The 19,075-nt window shown below is 38.5% G+C and overlaps 1 protein-coding gene across 3 annotated transcripts; it reads left to right on the top strand.

The window, feature by feature from the left end:
* Positions 1-3,687: 3,687 nt before the first annotated feature.
* On the top strand, positions 3,688-17,307 carry LOC143874841 (SAGA-associated factor-like protein). Of its 3 annotated transcripts, XM_077376921.1 has the most exons (5): positions 3,688-3,760; positions 3,946-4,014; positions 13,396-13,496; positions 15,725-16,036; positions 16,747-17,307. In XM_077376921.1, exons 3-5 carry the CDS (start codon positions 13,455-13,457, stop codon positions 16,927-16,929), a joined length of 537 nt encoding a protein of 178 aa, XP_077233036.1. In that variant the 5' UTR covers positions 3,688-3,760; positions 3,946-4,014; positions 13,396-13,454; the 3' UTR covers positions 16,930-17,307. The 3 variants fall into 3 exon arrangements, with proteins under 3 accessions (XP_077233036.1, XP_077233038.1, XP_077233037.1); XM_077376923.1 differs by lacking the exons at positions 3,688-3,760; positions 3,946-4,014 and adding an exon at positions 10,253-10,261 and having other exon boundaries at positions 13,443-13,496; XM_077376922.1 differs by lacking the exons at positions 3,688-3,760; positions 3,946-4,014 and adding an exon at positions 10,324-11,577.
* The last annotated feature ends 1,768 nt before the right edge of the window (positions 17,308-19,075 follow it).

The following is a 19,075-nucleotide window of genomic DNA, read 5'->3' as shown; positions in this document are numbered from 1 at the left end:
TAATGATTTGCATGTGGACGTAGGCATCTTGACCGAACCACATAAAGTCGCGGTGTGCATCTTGAGGTGACTTCTTGTTTTACTTTTCCATTTATCTGCATAGGGTCGGATCGGATTTAGATCAGCAGATTTTGACAACAGTCATAAAATAATAAACGTTAATTGTTAATTTTATGACAAATTGATTAAGCCATTGCGGTTTACTTGTTACTTTACTTTAGTCTTCATTATACAGTTGAAATGGGTTAAGATGTGGAAGAATTTGCAGAAGGGTCATGTTTCAACAGTTGAGTTAATAGGAAAATCCTAACCATTCGATAGGACCTTTTTCATGGGATGTTAAATATTGGTTATTTTTGACGAATTCTCCATTGGCAAGGACTTGGACTGTCCTACATAGAGACATGGTTTTAAATTTCGACCGAAATCCGAAATCCAAAATTTCGGTGGAGACCGACACCAAAATCAATAATACCCGAAATGGTATTTTTTTCGTCCAAAATTTTGAAATTTCGACCAAAAACCTGTTTTTTTTTTTAAAAAAAAATTAAATTAATATTTTACCGAAATTTCGACCGAAATTACCAAAAAATTCAGCGGTAATTTCAGCCGAAATTTTATATTGAATAAAATAGTGTTGTTCTGGTTTTGACGGATTTCGCCCGAAATTTCAATTTCGGTGGGGCCCGAAACCGGTACCGAAACTGAAATTAAAAACCATGATAGGGATAAGAATCATTGGATAAGCTATTTCTGGCATTGGGTATCTTGCTCGAATTTTTCTTGAATAACTCTTGGGATTGGCTACCCCGCTTGCATAAGATGCGCTACCTATTGGAGCTGTTCCCGTTCTGAATAGAGGGGATAATAGCCCCAATCAACAGGATAAAATCCTTGATCTGGGTTTTCCAATCAGAGAAGGGCATTTGGATCCAGGGAAATGAAAATTATGGAAAATAATATATTTCATGAAAAATAAAGTTCTAAGGATTTTTTTTTCTTGAAAAACAAGAAAATTTTTTAAAATTTGAAGAAAAGACCATGGAAAAATGAGTTTGGGTTTACCCAACATTGGAAAAAGTATTTTCCATGTAAAAAAATTAAGAAAGAAGCTTCGGTATATCCAAATTGCCGTTGGTTTCCATATGCTTTGTAAAATGGAAAAATACAACTTATAAGGCCATGAATAGAATCCTACTGCCATATATGTGTACGGCCATGAATATTGTTGGTTAGCCTAATCATTATCCCATCAAGGGCAGCACACGATTCGGTCTGGTTCGGTTTAGGAAGGTTTTTTTAACTGAATAGATCCCATCGGTTTGGAGAAAATCCAAACCGTAACCGAACCGATGGGAGGTATAACCGAACCAAACTGAACCGATTTTGACTGGTTCGGTTTGGTCCAGTTCACGGTTTATTTGGATTTGTTGGAGGCCGCCAAAATCAATGGAGGCCCCTGGAGATGAGGTCACTCCCCTCCTTCCCTTCTCTTCTCTCTGTTCTCTCTTTCCCTCAACTCTTGGCATTCTCTTCTGCTCGTTCTCTCTCTCTCACACTCCAATCCTCTCCTCTCTCTGCAATCTGTAGCTTTCCACCTCTAACCCTAGCTCCAAAAAATATCCTCCCTCAAATGAGGCTTTTATGTTGCATTTATATCTAGGCTTAGGGTTGATACCCTTAGGGTGACTACAATGACAGAATTACCCCTAGACTACCGAAAATGGTAAAAATGCCCTCTAATAAGAAGAGAAAAGAAAGGAGGTGCAATTTTGAGTTAAGTGGGGGCGGCTAAAAATGGGTGTCTAGAGGGGTGGCCAAAATAGGGTGTCTACAGTTTCCCATCGGTTCGGTTCGGTTCATTTTCGGATTAAAACTCAAAAACCGTCAACCGGTCGGTAAAAGTCTCAACTTTGACCGAACCAATGCCTAGAAAAACCGAACCAAACCAAACCGAAAGGCATGGCACGGTTCGGTTTATCGGTTTGGCCGGTTTTTTGTGTAGCCCTAATCCCATCTTCATTGGATGATTCTAGGTCCTTAACCAAGAATGATGAAAATCTTGTGAATGAGATCTTTGCTCAATATCAGACCAATGTTTTAAATTTCGGTTTCATAATACGTTTCAGTCCTCTCCAAAACTGAAATTTCAGCCGAAATCTGCCAAAATCAAATCAAATAATATTTTATCCCCCCCAAAGTTTTCAGGAATTTTAGGAATTTCGACTGAAATTTTGGAAAAATATATAATAATACCAAAAATCTGGGTGAAATCCCTTAAATTTCGGCCGAAATTTGGGAAAACGAAATATCAGCCGAAATTCTTAAATTTCGTTCGAAATTTGGTAACGTTTCGATTATACGTGATTTCAATTTCTCTCTCAGCCGAAATCCTATCGTCGAAATTTAAAACCTTGTATCAGACCCACTAGGCCACTAGGGATCCATTTGATGGACCATCATATCAACGGTCCGGTTTGACAGGTCCGGTTTGCCAAGCACATATTCGTTGGGAACCACAAAGAGTGGGACCCATGCATGAAAACCTTGCCTAACATCGAATGAGTCCCAAATAGAACTGTAACATTCCACCAAGTTGATGGAACGCATTAGGCTAGGCCCTTTAAAGTTTAAACATGTCTCATGTGGGTCCCACCCTGTCCAGTAATAGGAGGGGGCGGACCCAATCCAATACCTAGTCGAATTACCGCTCTGGACTAGACCTGGCAAAATGGGACCCGTACCCGCGGGTACACCCGGCCCACAGGGGCACGGGTACCAATTTCATTACCGGCGAAAAAAATACCCGTACCCGTGAGCCGCGGGTGCGTCTGGGTCGGGCGTTGGTGCCCGCGGGTGCTCGCAAGTTACCCGCCATTCGGTTTTCAACTTTTTATTCTTAAGGCCTAAACACTAAACAATAAAAAATAGACTATGTGGGTGGGCCAACAAAACAAATCAAACCAATCAGACTATGTGGGTGGCCAACAGTCAATAACTTTAATTGGGTGCTGGAATTTGCAACGAATGGTTGGTAATCTTGCAACAATTAACAACAATATAGGTTGCAAAATGAATGAAATTGTCGTTGCCGCAAAGTTTTTTTTTTCAAAATAAATATAAATTTATTGAGGAAAAGGATTGTACGCTCGACCGTACCTAAAGTTAGATACGGTAGAGTGCCAAATCACATGGGTCCCCCATTTTTGGTGGGCATCTAAACTATTCATTTGCAAGGCCCCATCATAGATAGGGTGCATACCAAAAATCAGCACCATTGAATCATCCTAACCCCTCCAAAACTGGAAGCCAAAATGGGCAGATTTGTGGACAAACATTGTCTGTCCATTTTGGCCTCCACAAATGGATGGGTTAGGATGATCCTATGGACCTGATTTTTGGTATGCACCCTATCTATGATGGGGCCTTGCAAATGAATGGTTTAGATGCCCACAAAAAATGTGGGACCCATGTGATTTGGTACTCTACCGTACTTAACTTTAGGTACGGTCGAGCGTACAATCATATACCTCAAATTTATTGGGTTATCCGCAGGTTTACCCAACCCGCGCGGGTTGGGTCAGGGTCCATGAAAAACCTACCCGTAGAATCGCGGGTATTTTTTACCAGTACCCGCGCGGGTTACCCGTTTGCCGGGTCTACTCTGGACCGGATCCATATTTCCACCCCCAGACAAAAATAATCTCTCTCTCTGCAAAAACGAAGCAGGCAAAAGCTCCATCACAGACCGCACCTCGATGTGAATTCTCTTTCTCTCTCATTCATTTCCCTTTCAATTTTAGATCAAATTCTTCAAATTCAAGGAGCGATTCACTCCAAATGATCTTTTTTTGTTTCGATCTCGATCTCTATTTTGTTTCCACTCAATACCTCTTAATTTCTATTTCGCACTCTCTCTCTCTCTCTCTCTCTCTCTCTGTACAGCTCTTATCTTCGTCAAGCCCTTATCAGGACGTTGTCTCGTACGTTTTCGAAACCCTAGAAAAAGGAAAGGTAAAACGGAGTAATGTTCCGATTTACTTACGCAGTTCTTGATCGCCATATGCTGATTCAGTATTTTCTGAATTTTAGAAATTTTGTGCTGAATTTTTGCATTTTGATCGAAGCACAGTGTTTAATTAATATCTAAATTAGAAAAAAAATTATGAGCACTTTCCCATTTTTCTTCTTCTTCTTCTTTTTGTATTCATTTATTTGCATTTTTGGAATACTTGAATCTGATCTCTTTGGAGAATTGCATTAATTAGTTCTCTGCAGGTATGGTATAGAATGCACTTATCTATTTCTTATTTTAGCACATCGTCGAATTGCATTATTTATTGAAGTCAAATTTCTGAAAAATAATTTGTGGGAGGCTGCAATCCATCTTAAACATACTGTAAAACTGGTCTGTTCTATTACATAGTGAGAATCGTAGTTGTCAAACTCTTATGAGTCGTATGAGTCAACTCCCAAGTCGAGTCAAGTCATTGGGCGAAAGGCAAGTTGCATGGGTGACTCTGTTGAAGACTCTTGCGAGTCGTTTGGTCACTCTTACGAGTCGCTGTGAGTCAACTCGAAAAAATAACTCTTATGAGTCGAGTCGAGCCACTGAGCTTTTGAGGCGAGTCGCATGGGTGACTCTGTTTAAGACTCTTTCGAGTCGTCTGGTGACTCTTACGAGTCGCTGGAAGCCAACTCGGAAAAAAAAGACACGAGTCGAGTCGAGCTGCCGGGCCAGGGCTTTCTTTTTTTATGGTTGAAAACTTGGAACTTAGAACTTAATTATTTTTATTCATGCAAGTTATAAGCATATATTTATTTATATTTTTGGCTTAGTGCTTTTTCTATGTGCTATTGGGTTATATTTTTTTCAAATAAATTTCTGTTCTTGTCAAAAACTCTTACGAGTCACGAGTCATAAAATTAAGACATCAAGTCATGAGTCGAGTGTTGTGAGAATTTGTAAACCTGACCCTAGTTCTTATACGTCCCAACAAATGGTCACTTAACATAGTGAGAATTTCTAACATTATTTAGTTGTAAAAATGTTACATATATGCTCCTCTTGCATGTATTTTGAAAAAAGTCCTCATTATTTCACAAATAAGAAGCAATTTTAACATTCTGAACCTTGTAAAAGTAAGCGAGAGATTTCAAATCTTACAAAAACCGGATCAAACTCGATCTGCAGCCAACGACAAGATGAGAGCAAGAAGCACAAACACACACACCAAGAAACACAAGAGTTACTTTGTTTGGCAGTGTGCCTACGTTGACAGGAGAAGGGAGTTTCACTATCTCGATATTACAGAGTTTTTATATGGTGCCCGAGCGTGAAGTCCAGTGCAGGCAGCACCACCCTTGATATTTGATCCAACCACAACCCACTTTTTTCTTCCTTTTCTGATGATTATAAACTCTCCTTTCTTCCTTTTCTCTCAGCTAAGAAAATGCCTAAACTGTATATCACCTTAACCTTAAAATATATATATATATATATATATATATATATATATATATATATATGTATCATATATAAATCTTACTACATCAAAAAATTCCCAAAATACCCCTAGAAAAGCAATCCAAAAATTAATTTCCTTCCAAGGCGCTTCCTCGAAAACCCTGGGAAGGGAGAGCTGTTGCGTCACGCACATTAGTCCGTCCGGGTGATAAATTACTGTCAAAAACTCAAAATACAAGACATCTGCACAACAAATCTAATGGTAGGTATTCAGTGAGTTCTTACTATTATAGGAGTGCTACTTGTACTGTTGAAAGTCCAAACTGCTTCCTACTTATCACTATGGAGCTCTGTTCCTTCTCTTTGAGCAATATCCTTTTATGTTGCTATATGATTTTCCTTTTATCTATTTGGAGATTAACTTGGAAGTTCCTTCTATAGATTCATGCACATTTGCAGTGATATTGTAGGAAATCCAGTACACATTCTTCTTTTGTGCTCATGGATGAGTCAGGAGTTCCTTGGAAATTTTAGAATGTGTGGAAGAAAATGATCCACGTAGAAGAACCCAACTAGAGCCAGGATTAGAGCTGGGTAGATTCCTTCTTCATAAATTTTTTCTAAAGGATTCGTTTAGTCGACCCCAACTAGTTTGGGACAAAGGCTTTGTTGAGTTGAGTTGAGTTGGTCTGCTTTCCCACCCTTGGAAGGTGGTTTAAGACATGAACTTTGCCTTCTTAATACACATTGGTTTATTTTGGGTATTTGCTACCGCTGTAGGCTATTGATTGATACAACAATGATGGCTTTGGAATAACCATAATTTTTCTTCTCTTTTCTTTCTGGAGATTGTTTAGCTAGCTAATGGGCCTTTGGACAGACCAATTTTCTAGCCAGTGATTGTATGAGTTATGATTATGGAAAAGAAGGAAAGCATCAACACCTAGTCAATCTCATTAGTAGAATGATGTTTGGAGGGAATGGATTGTTTAAATTGGGGCATCGGATTTTGTTGAAGTTAGTGTGTTGCCTACCAGTTTCAGTTATAAAGATCAAATCAAAAGACTTATTGCAGCTCTAGAAACCCTCACATTATGTTAAAAGTTTGTTAAAGTAGAATGCTTGCAGGGTGGTATGGAACAAAGGATCAAAATCTTGGCTTTGGAGTACTATCACTCACACCAGAAACTGATGTGTTTCATGTGATGGTAACTTATACAAGTTCTTATTGGACAATATAATGTTTATGGAATACTATAACATGGTTTTTCTATATTGTGAGATGATAGTAGTTGTTCTCCTTGGCAGTTGAGAAGATATTTTCGTGAAATGAAAGATTTGCTGTCGGTCCGGCCTTTTTCTGAGTGTTCCTTCTCATATCCAGAGAGAAGGAATCTAAGCAAACTCTAGCTAATTTTGGAATTGATTCATTGTTTTCATATCAAGTGGTGCCATGATATGCTGGCACTGTAACTTATTTTATTTCTCTTCTTCTGTTGTTCCTGGTTTTTGCCAAGTTTAATGTAGGCTCTTTTCATTCTTATTAGAAGTTATTCGAGGAGAAACAATAAAAAGGGGAGAAAAACAGTGGATGAGTAGCCCGTGCCCACTTGCTTTGTCGAACAGTTAGCTGGAAAGGCATGGTAATGGAGTAAGAACATTTCTTAGATGGGCTAACTCATAGGATAAATTACGTACACATGGTGGGTAAACTGGTGTGATAATCTCCCTTTAGCTGAAAGTTTTCTTCCCCTTCACCGAATTTCTCCCAAAAGAGATTCCATGGTGATATATTCTGTAGATTGGGTTCCTGAAAAGATAGTGTGGGCAAGCCTTCTTGCATTGGTCAAGTTGTTAGATGGGGTTCGTCTCTCACTTGATATGTTTATGTAATCCTGCAGTTCAAAAGTCGTTTCTCTTTCGGTTCAAATTAATGATCCCTTAATGCAAGGGAAAATTCTGCAGGCCAAGGGAGGAAGGTGGTCTCAGCATTAGAAGGATTCTGGACTTGAACAATGCCTCTTTGATTAGGCAGATTTGATACTTAGTGTCCAACCACGATTCCCTATGGCGCAAATGGGCTAAACCAAAATACATCACAGATGTAAAAATATATGGACCATGAACATGCCTTATAATTGTCTCTCGGGGCATGAGAGGTAATCTAAAGCTACAAGATTTGGTTCGCCCTTGTGTCACTTTTCTTGTTGGAAATGGCTCCACCATAGACTTGTGGTTGTACCCTCGACTTCTTCATTGTATCTCTGCCGATCTGCTTAATCAATAGATGGCTCCCATGCTCCGCATTGCCAGTCTCTAAGATTCTTTGAAACAGAGAATGGGACCTCAACATCCTTGATAGTCCTTGTCTGGGTGAGCTGAAGAGTCTTGGAGGCAATGTTCAACTTTGATCAGGGAGATCTTCCTATTCGAAAACCCACCTCCAATGGGATCTTCTCTTTAGCGAGTGCCTGGTAATCCATTAGAACCAAAGGCAACAAAACTGACTGGTTAAAATTAATCTGGTTTAAATGATTTACAGGTGTCAGGCCATTCTCGATCACCTCAACACAGCAGACCACATCATTACAATGTAAATGAGAGTTGATTCCTGGTGTCCCCTCTTCCACTGTTTACTTGAGAGCATAAATCATATGTTCTTCAACTACTCCTTTTCGTCTTGGATCTGGCGAGCCATCTTATGTTGGTTTAATCACCGCAGGAAGCCCCTCAAAGAAATCAGCCTCAAAGGATCCTGGATCCTCAAAAATCCTATGGACCACTAAAAAAACGGAAAATTAACTTTATTATTCTGGAAAATTTTATTGTATGGAAGTCTTTTTCATAAGATATCATTTATCAAGCTGAATGAATGCACATACATAAAGGCCAAGAAATGATTTTAATCCCTACTAGTCTACTACAATCTACAACCAAAACTTCTGTTTCTAGCTTGCTTCAACCCACCATAACAGAGTAAACTCTAAAAAGAGAATACTTGAACAATGTACACATCTAATCTTAGCTGATATTTACCATTCAAAAATAAATAAAAATAATCTTAACTGATGTTGCTGCAATCTCAGCAGAAACAAATAAAAGCTTCTTGAAAGTCAATTCCTACAAGAAATGTAGTTAACTTCTAGAAGAAATGAACGTCCTATTGTATCACTCAGCTGAAAATTCTTCTTCCATAACCCTCTTCTCTTTGGTCAAATAGTGAATTGGCACTTTTCAATTTTCTGCAGAATTCAGTGCATGTACTCCTTGTTGAGGTTTGAAGGTCCCGATATATCGGCCGTATCGGACCCCCTTTAATATCAATATATTAGGAATATTACTGAAATTTTGTGAATACCGGCATACCAAAAGGTTTCCTATACGAATGTTTATCAATATGTTGGCCGATATATCACAGTATTTAAAGCCTTGCTCCTTGTAAACATCTTTGAAAAATCTTCTAATTCTATTGAAATAGTGTTCCTGTTGCATTCTTCCTCCAACAACAATTTCTCTACAACAATTTCTTGCAGAAAAAGTCTCCAATTTGGAAAATGTTTCTCATATCAGTTTTGATGCAAATAGGGCTATAAAAAATATTGATGATCCGCAAGACATTACTGTCACCTCTCACAGTGATTGATTAAGAGATGCGATTGTGGTCCATCTTCCGAAGTCCAAACGAGGCATACCTTGGGAAGAAGGATTTGCATCCTCATTATTGATGGTGATTCCAATGGAAATATTGTTGCCCAAGAGATAACCGGTTCATGAATTACATGAAAGTGCTCGGTGTAGTTAGCTGGAACGGCATCACAAATTACTTGTATAAATTACGTCATCTTAAAGTCTGTCTTCCACTCATCACTCGGTCGGATGCGAATCTGACGATATCTACTATGTACTTCGATCTTCAAAAAGATCTTGGATCCATGTAGCATCATCCGACATGTCTTCCAATCAAAATTTAAATTTCCACCTAACCATTCAGTAGCTGAGACTTCGCTAGCTAGATCGCTTAGGCCAAGGATAGAGTCTGGCAAGCAAGCAACATTAAATGCCGTAACACATGTAGATCCCTTACAGGATCAACCAAACTGAGGTGGTCTAACTAGTAGCCAGGAAAAGCTTCAGTTTTATAAAGGTGTTGCCTCTAATCATAAGGGGAGTAAGGATTTCAGACTAGGAATAGCCTCGAAAAATTTGAAGTTTGGCTTCAAAAAAGTATTTTCGCAGTCAAGATACCAGAATTTTTGAGAAGAGTCACCTTGTCTGGAAAGGTGAAAATGATTGGAAATCGCAAAGTTTCCATGTGGATAAAGTCTCCTCTTTTAGTCGCCTCGATAAGACCAAAGACCATTTCCCTCCCAAAGAAGGTAGGAAAGGTGGGTCTGCGTTTCCCAAGAAATGGTGGGAGAGAAATGTCTCAAATAGAAAGGACCAAAAAGAAACAATTTATTTCAAATATAATAAAAATGCTAGAAAATTATGAGAGATTAGGTGATTTGTTTCTCTCAGAAGAGGAGGAATGAAGGGATAAGTATAATAAAGGAAGGGGAGCTCTCATGATGTATCCCCATCGAGAAGAGAGAATGCAAAAGAATTCAAGAAACTCCAAATCTCAAAACTTAGGCATGATGCCACGACTTTCGAGGATAGAGCTCCAGAACTGCCAGAAAAAATTTCTGTAAATGAAGGTTGCGTTCCTCTGCCTAATCAGCAACATTGTAAGGAAAATAATTGACAGGAAAGTAAGGAGTGGCCGGAGGCTAATTGGGCAGGAGAAAAGGGAAAGAAGAAGGAAATAATCCCCCCGGATGAAGAATCCAAAATGACAAGAGACTCAATGGAAGTGGAACTCAGTGGAAAAATTAAGTCTTGCATTGAGAGGGGAGAACAACTATCAGTAGATGGAGGGATGGAAACCTCTGAGGAAGAAGAGAAGGTGTTGAATCCTGGCGAAGAGATCTCAGAAGAGGAAAGGGAAGTAATGCCTGTTGTAGAAGAAAGGGTATTCTCTGAAGAGTTCGAAAAAATGTCAAAAATGGGGGATCACCTGGGAATAGGATATTAGGAAAATATTGAAGAAACAAAGAAAATGTTCTTAGACATAGAAAAGAGGGATACCCAGCTAAAAAAATGAAAAACCCTAGGACGAGGTAGTAGGGAACTTAACGCTCTCAAAGTTAGGCATCTACTCCTCTTTCTGTCTACTCCTCTTTCGAGCTGGGTTTGCTCACGGTTCGGGGTATTGATGTTGGGTAATAGTAAAGCAGTTGGCCTTCCTAGTAGAAGGTTTTTGGAAGGACTTAGATGAAGCTTGCTCACGGGGGAGGGAAATGCAAGTACTACGATCATCCTCCATGAAGAATTAGATAGTCCTGGTACCCTTTCAGGGGTGTTTCGCCTGGCTTCTGTGGAGAATATTTTTGTGCATGTAGAGTTTGTTCAGTGTTTTGGAAACAAAATGTAAAGGAAAGAAATAGTTTAGCACAAGGGGGAATGGGTTTTTGATGCAGGAGCATCCCTTATTCCATCGGCATCCGACGTTGCTCCATTAGTGTAGGGCTATTTTTGTTCCTAACTCACTTGTACCAGCATGGTAGTGTAGTTATTTTTCCATGTTGTATGTCCTTTTTAGGGGTAGTTTCGTTATTTCGACCACTTAGTCTTAGTTTTTAGTCATTTATTCATAGAAGGGGCATATGTGTCATTTCCATTGTAGAGAAGCCTATAACTAGGCCATTTTCCTCCATTTGTAATCAGACCTAGACTTTGGATTTTGGAGAATAAAATTGGGGAATACTTTGTGGGAGGGAAACCTCTAGTAAACGAGGGTTTCTAGCTGCCATTTTCGTCCAAGGAAGAAGAAGATCTCAGCTGGAATTCGAGTAGTTCTTCTCTTCTCACGCTTATTCTATCTTGCTGCTGTGCAGAGTGTTTGAAATCTGAAATTTCTTGCTACCTCTTGCAAGCAACAAGTGGAGTTCGTCAGAGAATTATCAAGAAGAGGATCAAGGAGGTGAATCTGCCCTAGATCTTGCAAATTGCTGGGATTGAGGAACATTTCGAGAAACTTCAGTGGAGTTTTCTCTTGATCTTCTAATCCTGTAAGTATGTTCTCTTCTGCCATTGATAGGTTCCTCAAATCTCCAGAATTTTTTATGCAAATGTTTAGGAAAGATGGTCATGTGCAAGATTAGATGTGCTCGGTCTTAATATTTGTCTCTTAAAATTTTACATAGTAGATCTGAAGTTCCTGTACGAGGAAACTTAGAATCGAATTGAATTTTGGATTTGGAAGTAGTAAAGTTCAGAATCATAATTTCACTATCCATGTCATACTCGATTAGATCCAGAGCTTGATTCTATGACTGACTCTTAGTAGATTTGGAATTTGATCTCAATCATGAACTTTCTGCATCTGTAAATTTTGTATGGTTAGAAGAAATTCAGCAGCTCTATGGTGTTTGATTAATTGTGTGAAAGAGCCAAACAGCTACATGCTAGCTTTGAGAAAATTTCAGTTGCTGACGATTGGAACCATGGAGTTTTCTTTCATATGTTGAACTCCAACTCCATGTCCAAAGCTTGCCATGCATGTTGCTGTTATAGCTGCACTTTCCCTGCATCAGTTTTCTTTTGGGCCAAGGAGAATGCCCCTGGGCAATTCATACTATGTAAATCCCGTGGGACTACTGGTCCCCATTGTTTATTATGCTCGTATGAATATATTTGTCAATTTCAAAAAAAAAATTGGAAATTAACACTTGATCATGATTTTTTTATGGTGTGGCTATCGATACACATGCTTCAAGTTTCATCCATATTCAAACTAAGCATGGAAAGAATTGCACATGGGGACATATGACCACTCTTTGTCTCTTCCCTCGTATGTTGACCAGCTCAGTCCTCTCGGGACTTCGTTGCCCTTTTAATGATATTTTTCTTTGGCATTCAAAAAACAAAAAAAAATCTTCTCCTCCATCATCCTATAATAAGTCTCAATTGCCTTAAGTGACCAGGTGCTGATTCTCTGCATCAAGTTTTTATTTGAATTGGCTTGTAAACAAGCCAATTCAAACAACCCCTCTAAACCTTTTCAGGAAGTACCAACAATATTCTGGAAAATTGTTCCGCACGTTGATCCCTTTTTTCCAACTTTATGGACAGTTGAAGCCATGTGGGACCATGTCTTGACATCAGCATAGTAATTCAGTGACCTCATGCTGATATCACTTGCATAATCAATAATCATCCCCTCTTCCCTCTCCCTTTTCCCTTTTATTCTTTCTTTTTTCTCACTGCTGGATCCATCTTTTGACGATGAAATGGTATGGTTTTTATGATGTGATTTGTTAAAGTTATGGACTGCATCAGATAGCTAGCAGTTTGCAATCAAAGATAACTAATCTTGAAGTTCATATTTATAGATCCCTTAACCCTGGCAATAAGTTCAGTTTGTTAGTTATATAATGCTAGATCAAGTATAAATGGCAATAAGCCTCTGAAATTAGGCTGAGTCTGGGAGCTAGGAGTGGTTTGTTGCTTTCGATTGTAGTGTTGCCTTTTGCCTTTGTTTTGCTGTTGTTTTTCTATTGGCTTTTGCCTTGTACCGTGGCTCTTGTGCCCTTGGTTTTTTGCTTCCCCTTCCCAGTGTGTTGGGATTGTTTTTTCTTTCTCATGTTGTATCCTTTTCTTTCTTATCTTAATATATCTGGTAGGGGTCTGCCTATCCCCAGCTTGCCCATCAAAAAAAAAGAAAAAGATCAAGTATAAATGATTTCAGGAATCCTTTTTGTCTTCAAGATCGCTGCGATGTTGGTTCTTGATTTCGAACTTGCTATATATGTGATCTCTTTGCTAGATTAATATGTTGGCATATTTTCTCAGTAAGACAAAACTGATCTTGGAATATATTGACACAGTTTGCAATTGGAGTTTTTGATTAGTAGGAGGCTTTTTTGCTGGCTAAAATCCCGTACAAATGTCATTACCGAATGATGATAATTCATCTCCTCAATCCCACGTAAGTTTTCCTTTTAACTCACAAGTATGCACATTTTCAATATTAGATCTATGACAATTCCGGAAATGCTTTCTCATGGAATAGTGATTTTATAACCAAGAGGGACAATGACATTGCCATTCAAGAAATAACAAGGGGATGACCTCCGAATCTCTTGTTCTAGTGATTCTTTTTCTTCATTGCCATTTTGTTTGCAGGAAAATGTGATTGAACAATGAATATGTTTATAATTTGATTTTTGCTTGCACCACGCATATTTTAGGGAAGTGATAAATGTGCCCCTATTCATTACTTGGGACACCCAGCTGCAGTGTATCTATGTCTGCAGAGGGGCTGATGGACTTCACGTCAGAAAGATTCAACCGACCTGATTGTCACAAACGCTGCATCTGGGTGTCCGAAGTAATGAAAAGGGGCGCATTTATCATTTCCCTATTTTTACTGTTTAAGCAACTATTGTTCTTTTTAATTTTTTGTGCTTGCATTTATTCATTGCTCCTGTTTATAATTTTTCTTTCTTGGTGTACTAGTAAATAGATAACTGCTTTAATATAACTCTTCTGGATTTGTTCCTACTCCATTTTCACCTCCATTTTCACCTCACTTCTCTCTTGCTTGCTGTGATAAATCTCGGAAACTCAAGTAGAACAACATATGAATGGTATTCAGATCTGTTACAGCTATCAATGGAGCAGTTGCTAATAACATAGACCCACATCATGCATACATCATGCATATTCTCTCTTTAAATGATTTAATGAACTCTTTCTAGGCTTTTTACAAAAGTTAATATACTTGCTAAATCTACCAAATTTTTTCTTTTCTTCTGAATTTTTTATTTGCTCATCTTACTAGATTTATTACCCAGACATCCAAGGCATGATGTGATGTTCTTGTGGCCCTTTCCAAGGCATGCTTCTTTCAAGATACCCCATCCGCCATTCCTTTATCGATGGGGGCCACATAATTTTGTCCTCTTTTTTCCACATGTTCTAAACAACAGTTACATGTGAGACTGTGAGAGTCTTCTTTCAGACATTTAGTACCTAGGATGTTCAACTTACCAAAGATGGACAAAATGTGAAAAGTAGTCCCACCCTCTTTTAGGAAGCATTTCCAGCCACTTCTGCACCCAAAAAATGCATCTAAATGATGCAACTCATCTATATGATATCTCTAGGTCTCATGAATTTAAATTTGTCGCGAAGCCCAGCTTTCACTACTTGGTCAAATATCAAATTTGATCCCAAATCTTCTTATTTTGTATCTTTTTTTCTTCTAAACTCCCATAACATCTGTCCCTTTCATTTTTTTTTTAACAATAACATCAGTCCCTTTCTTTCCTTTTTTTTCTCAAGGGGAACAAATAAAATAATAAACCAAAGCATTTGGTACACTCTATTGTCAGAGTGCCGCAAGCAAGGTTTACTCATCTAGTGTGGCATCCTTATTTGCTTTAGCTTGAGGTTTTCCTTGAGGCATATGTCTCAAATTCTTTTCTAAAACTACAAGTTTATTTGAATAAAAAGTGGCCTCGATGGGATAATTATACAAGCATTTGTTGATAGGAGCAAGTGATTCCAAAGCAGGAGGCAGAGCAGCATCTTAAGTAGTAGATTCTAGCTTCTAGGGATTACTATATTCCGTCTTGCCATTTCAGCTCTTGGATTCTTCTTCTTTCTTCTAGCATCACATTAATACATCAATTTAACATAATTTCAAGGAATTTCTGTGGAATTTTCAATATCATATTTATCATTCCTTTTTTTTTTTTTTTAAATTGACATATCATATTTATCATTCTTAAAGGTGTAAGTACACCAAATAAGAGTTTTTTTTCTCAATTCTATCCTAATTCTTTAAAGTGCTCCAATATCATGTCAAGGGCTGACATGTAGCTGGATCCCTTTTTGTTAAAAAGGAATTCCTAAAACTATTTCACCTCTTCTTAAAATTTAACCTGCAACATATTATAAAATTTAGATCATGTACGAGGAGTTAATCTTTCATAAGGAAAAATCATTAGATCAACCAGTGGCTTTCTTCTTGCCTCAGAGATCTTAACTTGATCATGCAAGGATGACCGTCACTGTGTATGTGTGGCTGATTGCTTACTCATGCTTTTGCAGCATATTTGTTTTTTTTTTTTTTTGAAAGATAGCAGCATATTTGTTCCTAATGCTATTCATTGCAGTTCACTGCTTTTATTGTGGTTTACCAATATGCAGTTATCATACCATTTCTTTGGGGATCTTCTGGACTCCTTAATCATGGATGTTGCTTCCGAATGTCACCGGATTGCTAGGCTAGGCCTTGATCGTAATTTGGAGGATGAAGAAGAAGAATTGAGGCTCTCAGCGCAGGCTCGGGTGAGGGTTGCTGATCCTAGCAATAGTGGTGAAACAAATAGCAAGTACGTGGTTGACATATTTGGACAAACTCATCCCGCCGTTGCCAATGAGATCTTTGAGTGCATGAACTGCGGTCGATCTATCATGGCCGGAAGGTTTGCTCCTCATTTGGAGAAGTGCATGGGAAAGGTTGGTTTCTGTAATCACAGATTCCTTAGTGCTTAAAATTCCCAGTTTGCCAAGTTATACATGTTATTGTGTGCATAGTGTATATAACTTCTACAAATTTTACTATGGTACTTGGATTATGATCTAAGCATTTAACAATCCTCTTTGCTGGGTCATATGTTTTTGGGCTGCATCAGTAAACTATCAATACCGGTCAATGCAATTTCAGTCTGTGCAATGGATGTGTGACTGTGTTGGATATGAATGCTGCATGTAGAGTGCTGTTGTGGTTCTATTTTGAAGTATCTATCCGGCGGTTGTTTGTTTGCTTATACTACTTGTATGAGCCCTTTTACCTATAGTTTCAATACTCCCATGTCATTGTGGACTCGCCCGAATCAACTCTTTTTTCCTTGACTGAGTTCTTTTTTGAGTCCTTGTTTTGTCATACAAAGTCAATCAGAACTCTTTTGACTCTCTCAAGTTATGACCGTGTCAACTGCGTACTCGATCGCACCTAGATGAGTCAACTAGGATTTACTTTGGCTGCATTTTGACCTGTGTAGGCATTTTGAACACTGCTCCTACCCATGTTTTGCAAATTATCGTTAACTGCTTGCATGGTATCAGAAAGAGGTATCATGTCAGAGTTTGCTTGGTATCATTCTTGCACTTAATTTTGTTGATATATTTAATTGATGTACACGGCTATCTAATAATTGTTTTTTCAGGGTCGAAAGGCTCGCAAAGCAACAAGAAGCAGTACAGTTACGCAAAACCGGCATTCTCGGGGGAGCCCTATTTCTATCTATAATACTCCCTACTCAAATCCTACTAGTGTAAACAGGGTTGCAAACGGAACACCTGACTCCATGGGCGGGGAGTACGCCGAGGGTGCATTCAACGATTCATGAAGCTGCACAGAAAACATCATTCTGAGCTTCCATGGAGAAATGTCAACAAAGTTACGTCCTTGTTATAGATGGCATTTCACAAGCACACATTCTAGAGTATGAAGAAACTAAAAGGTAATTAAGTTGCAGAGGTCTTCAAAATTTTATGTCTGGATTTTGGTGGTTCATCTTAAATTTTGTGCGCCATGGGGCGTACTTCATTTACTCTGGAAATTGGCCTTGAAAAGAGGGTTGAAGAAAAAAGAAAAAAAGAAAAATATCCACAGTAATTATATTCTCATAATTTGCACTATTTTCACCTTCACAATTATTTCCCCATGACTATTTTCTGCATTGGGAACTTCCTCCCGCAATAAAACAAACTGATACAGTTCGAAATGCGTCAGCCCCCAAAATTGAGTAGTGAAATTAAGTTGCAATATTTGAATTTCCAAACTGTAGCTAACCGTGTTTTATCTAAATTGTAATCTTGTTTTGTTACCAGAAAAGAAAAGAAGGTTGTAATCTTGTTTGGTATGCATCCAAGGAGGTACTGATTCAAAAAAGGCCACCCGGAGAGATAGTAGATGATTCTTAGTGAAACTATTCTACCTTCTCTCTCTCCAGAAGGATTTTTTGAATCAGGCCTATAATCAGGTCTAAAACCTTATCAATGTATATTGCCCTTTGTTGATATGCTAGGGACCATTGCAGAAGGCATTTTGCAGTCCGGCTTTTGCATGATAGAGCATCCACATAGGCTCACTTTTCAACAGATTCTGTCTTATTCATTTCTTTCATCTGAGGTAGCTGCTCTCTCATGCGAAAGCCTGCTCATGAAATGCCTTCTGCGATGGTCCCTAGCAAATCCCGACCACGACCACGCTACCCCATAGCAAATTCCCCGACAATCTCAGCTATTAAATATCATATTGATGCAAATTTCTCTATATATAAACACACTATAAATAGGGCAGTGATAGATCGACCCCCCAATCGACCCTCATATAGGGCGGTGCTGAGAGAGAGGGCGACAGAGATATGGGGTCGATTTATCACTGCCCTATAAATAATGTGAAATGTTATCAGCACAACCCTATTTTGATATTTGCAAAAACCCAGCTGTCTTTTCTTCTTTAATTGGCTCGTGAGAGCTTTTTGGGAAATGTAATAACTTTTAACAGCTCTTTAAATACTAAAAGACAAGATGTGTTAGCGAAACTATCAAAATATGGTTGTGCTGATATCATTTCCCTAAACAGTGTGGAAGAGAGTTCTTGATCAAGCTGCTGTATGTTGTCACGACAGCGTTTCTTGGATTTTAAGTAAGAAATCCACGTTTTAGAAATCTCTCCCACATCCTGAGATTTCTAAAAATTGGAAACATGGGATGATATGCTACTCTCTTGCTGATGAAGAGAAGGGCGAGAAATCAGAAAACGACGGCTGGTCTGCTTCTTCTATTGTCTCTCATCTATAATTTTGAAGAAATCTTGGATTCTAAAATTCGCGTATCCAACGCAGATTTTAGAATCTTGGATTTCCTCCAAATCGTAAGCTGGGAGACGAGAGAAGGAGACAAGCCGTCGTTTTCTGTTTTCTCCCCCTTCTTTCCGTCTTCAAGAGAGCAGGAGATCTTCCCATCTTTCCAGGTTTTAGATATCTCAGGATGTGGGAGAGATTTCTAAAACCTGGATTTCTTACTTAAAATCCAAGATTTTAAAGAGAAGTGAAGCAGTCGTTCTCCTCGTCCTCTCGTCTCCCAACTACAATTTTGAGGAAATCCAAGATTCTAAAATCCGCGTATCCAAACGGCCCCTAAATCTTATCCTCGCATCATCAGACTGTAGTGGTCTCTGAGCATGGCTAGATAGATTGCAAGAAAACCATTTCTGATGGAAAAAAATATTGGGAATTTTTTTTTCTATCCACTATTTAGAGGAAAATGATATGATGATGATTAATTTATAGAGTATCGTCATAAATTGAAAGTCCCTCCAACTAAAATTGAATAGGTTTTCTTTTGTCATGTGTAGAAGTCTAGAAGAGTAGGAACTTTGAGAAATGTTTTTCTTTTCCAAAAAATTCTAGCAATCCAAACAAACAAGGCCTCAGTGACGCATCCGTACTTAAATGCTTCTCATATCCGTGGAACCGTATTTTGATA

This window comes from Tasmannia lanceolata, unplaced genomic scaffold (assembly GCF_043159265.1).
Source record: "Tasmannia lanceolata isolate RefF3 unplaced genomic scaffold, GAP_Taslan_0.1 ptg000002l, whole genome shotgun sequence".
NCBI lineage: Eukaryota > Viridiplantae > Streptophyta > Magnoliopsida > Canellales > Winteraceae > Tasmannia > Tasmannia lanceolata.
Note: the sequence above shows the minus strand (reverse complement) of the source record. Positions and strands in the feature narration are given on the sequence as shown.

Excerpts from the sequence above, each read along its gene's own strand:
- LOC143874841 (XM_077376921.1), top strand. The coding sequence starts at position 13,455 with ATGTCATTACCGAATGATGATAATTCATCTCCTCAATCCCAC. Across the intron at positions 13,497-15,724 it reads ATTCATCTCCTCAATCCCAC|TTATCATACCATTTCTTTGG; the intron begins GTAAGTTTTCCT and ends ACCAATATGCAG. Across the intron at positions 16,037-16,746 it reads TGGAGAAGTGCATGGGAAAG|GGTCGAAAGGCTCGCAAAGC; the intron begins GTTGGTTTCTGT and ends TTGTTTTTTCAG.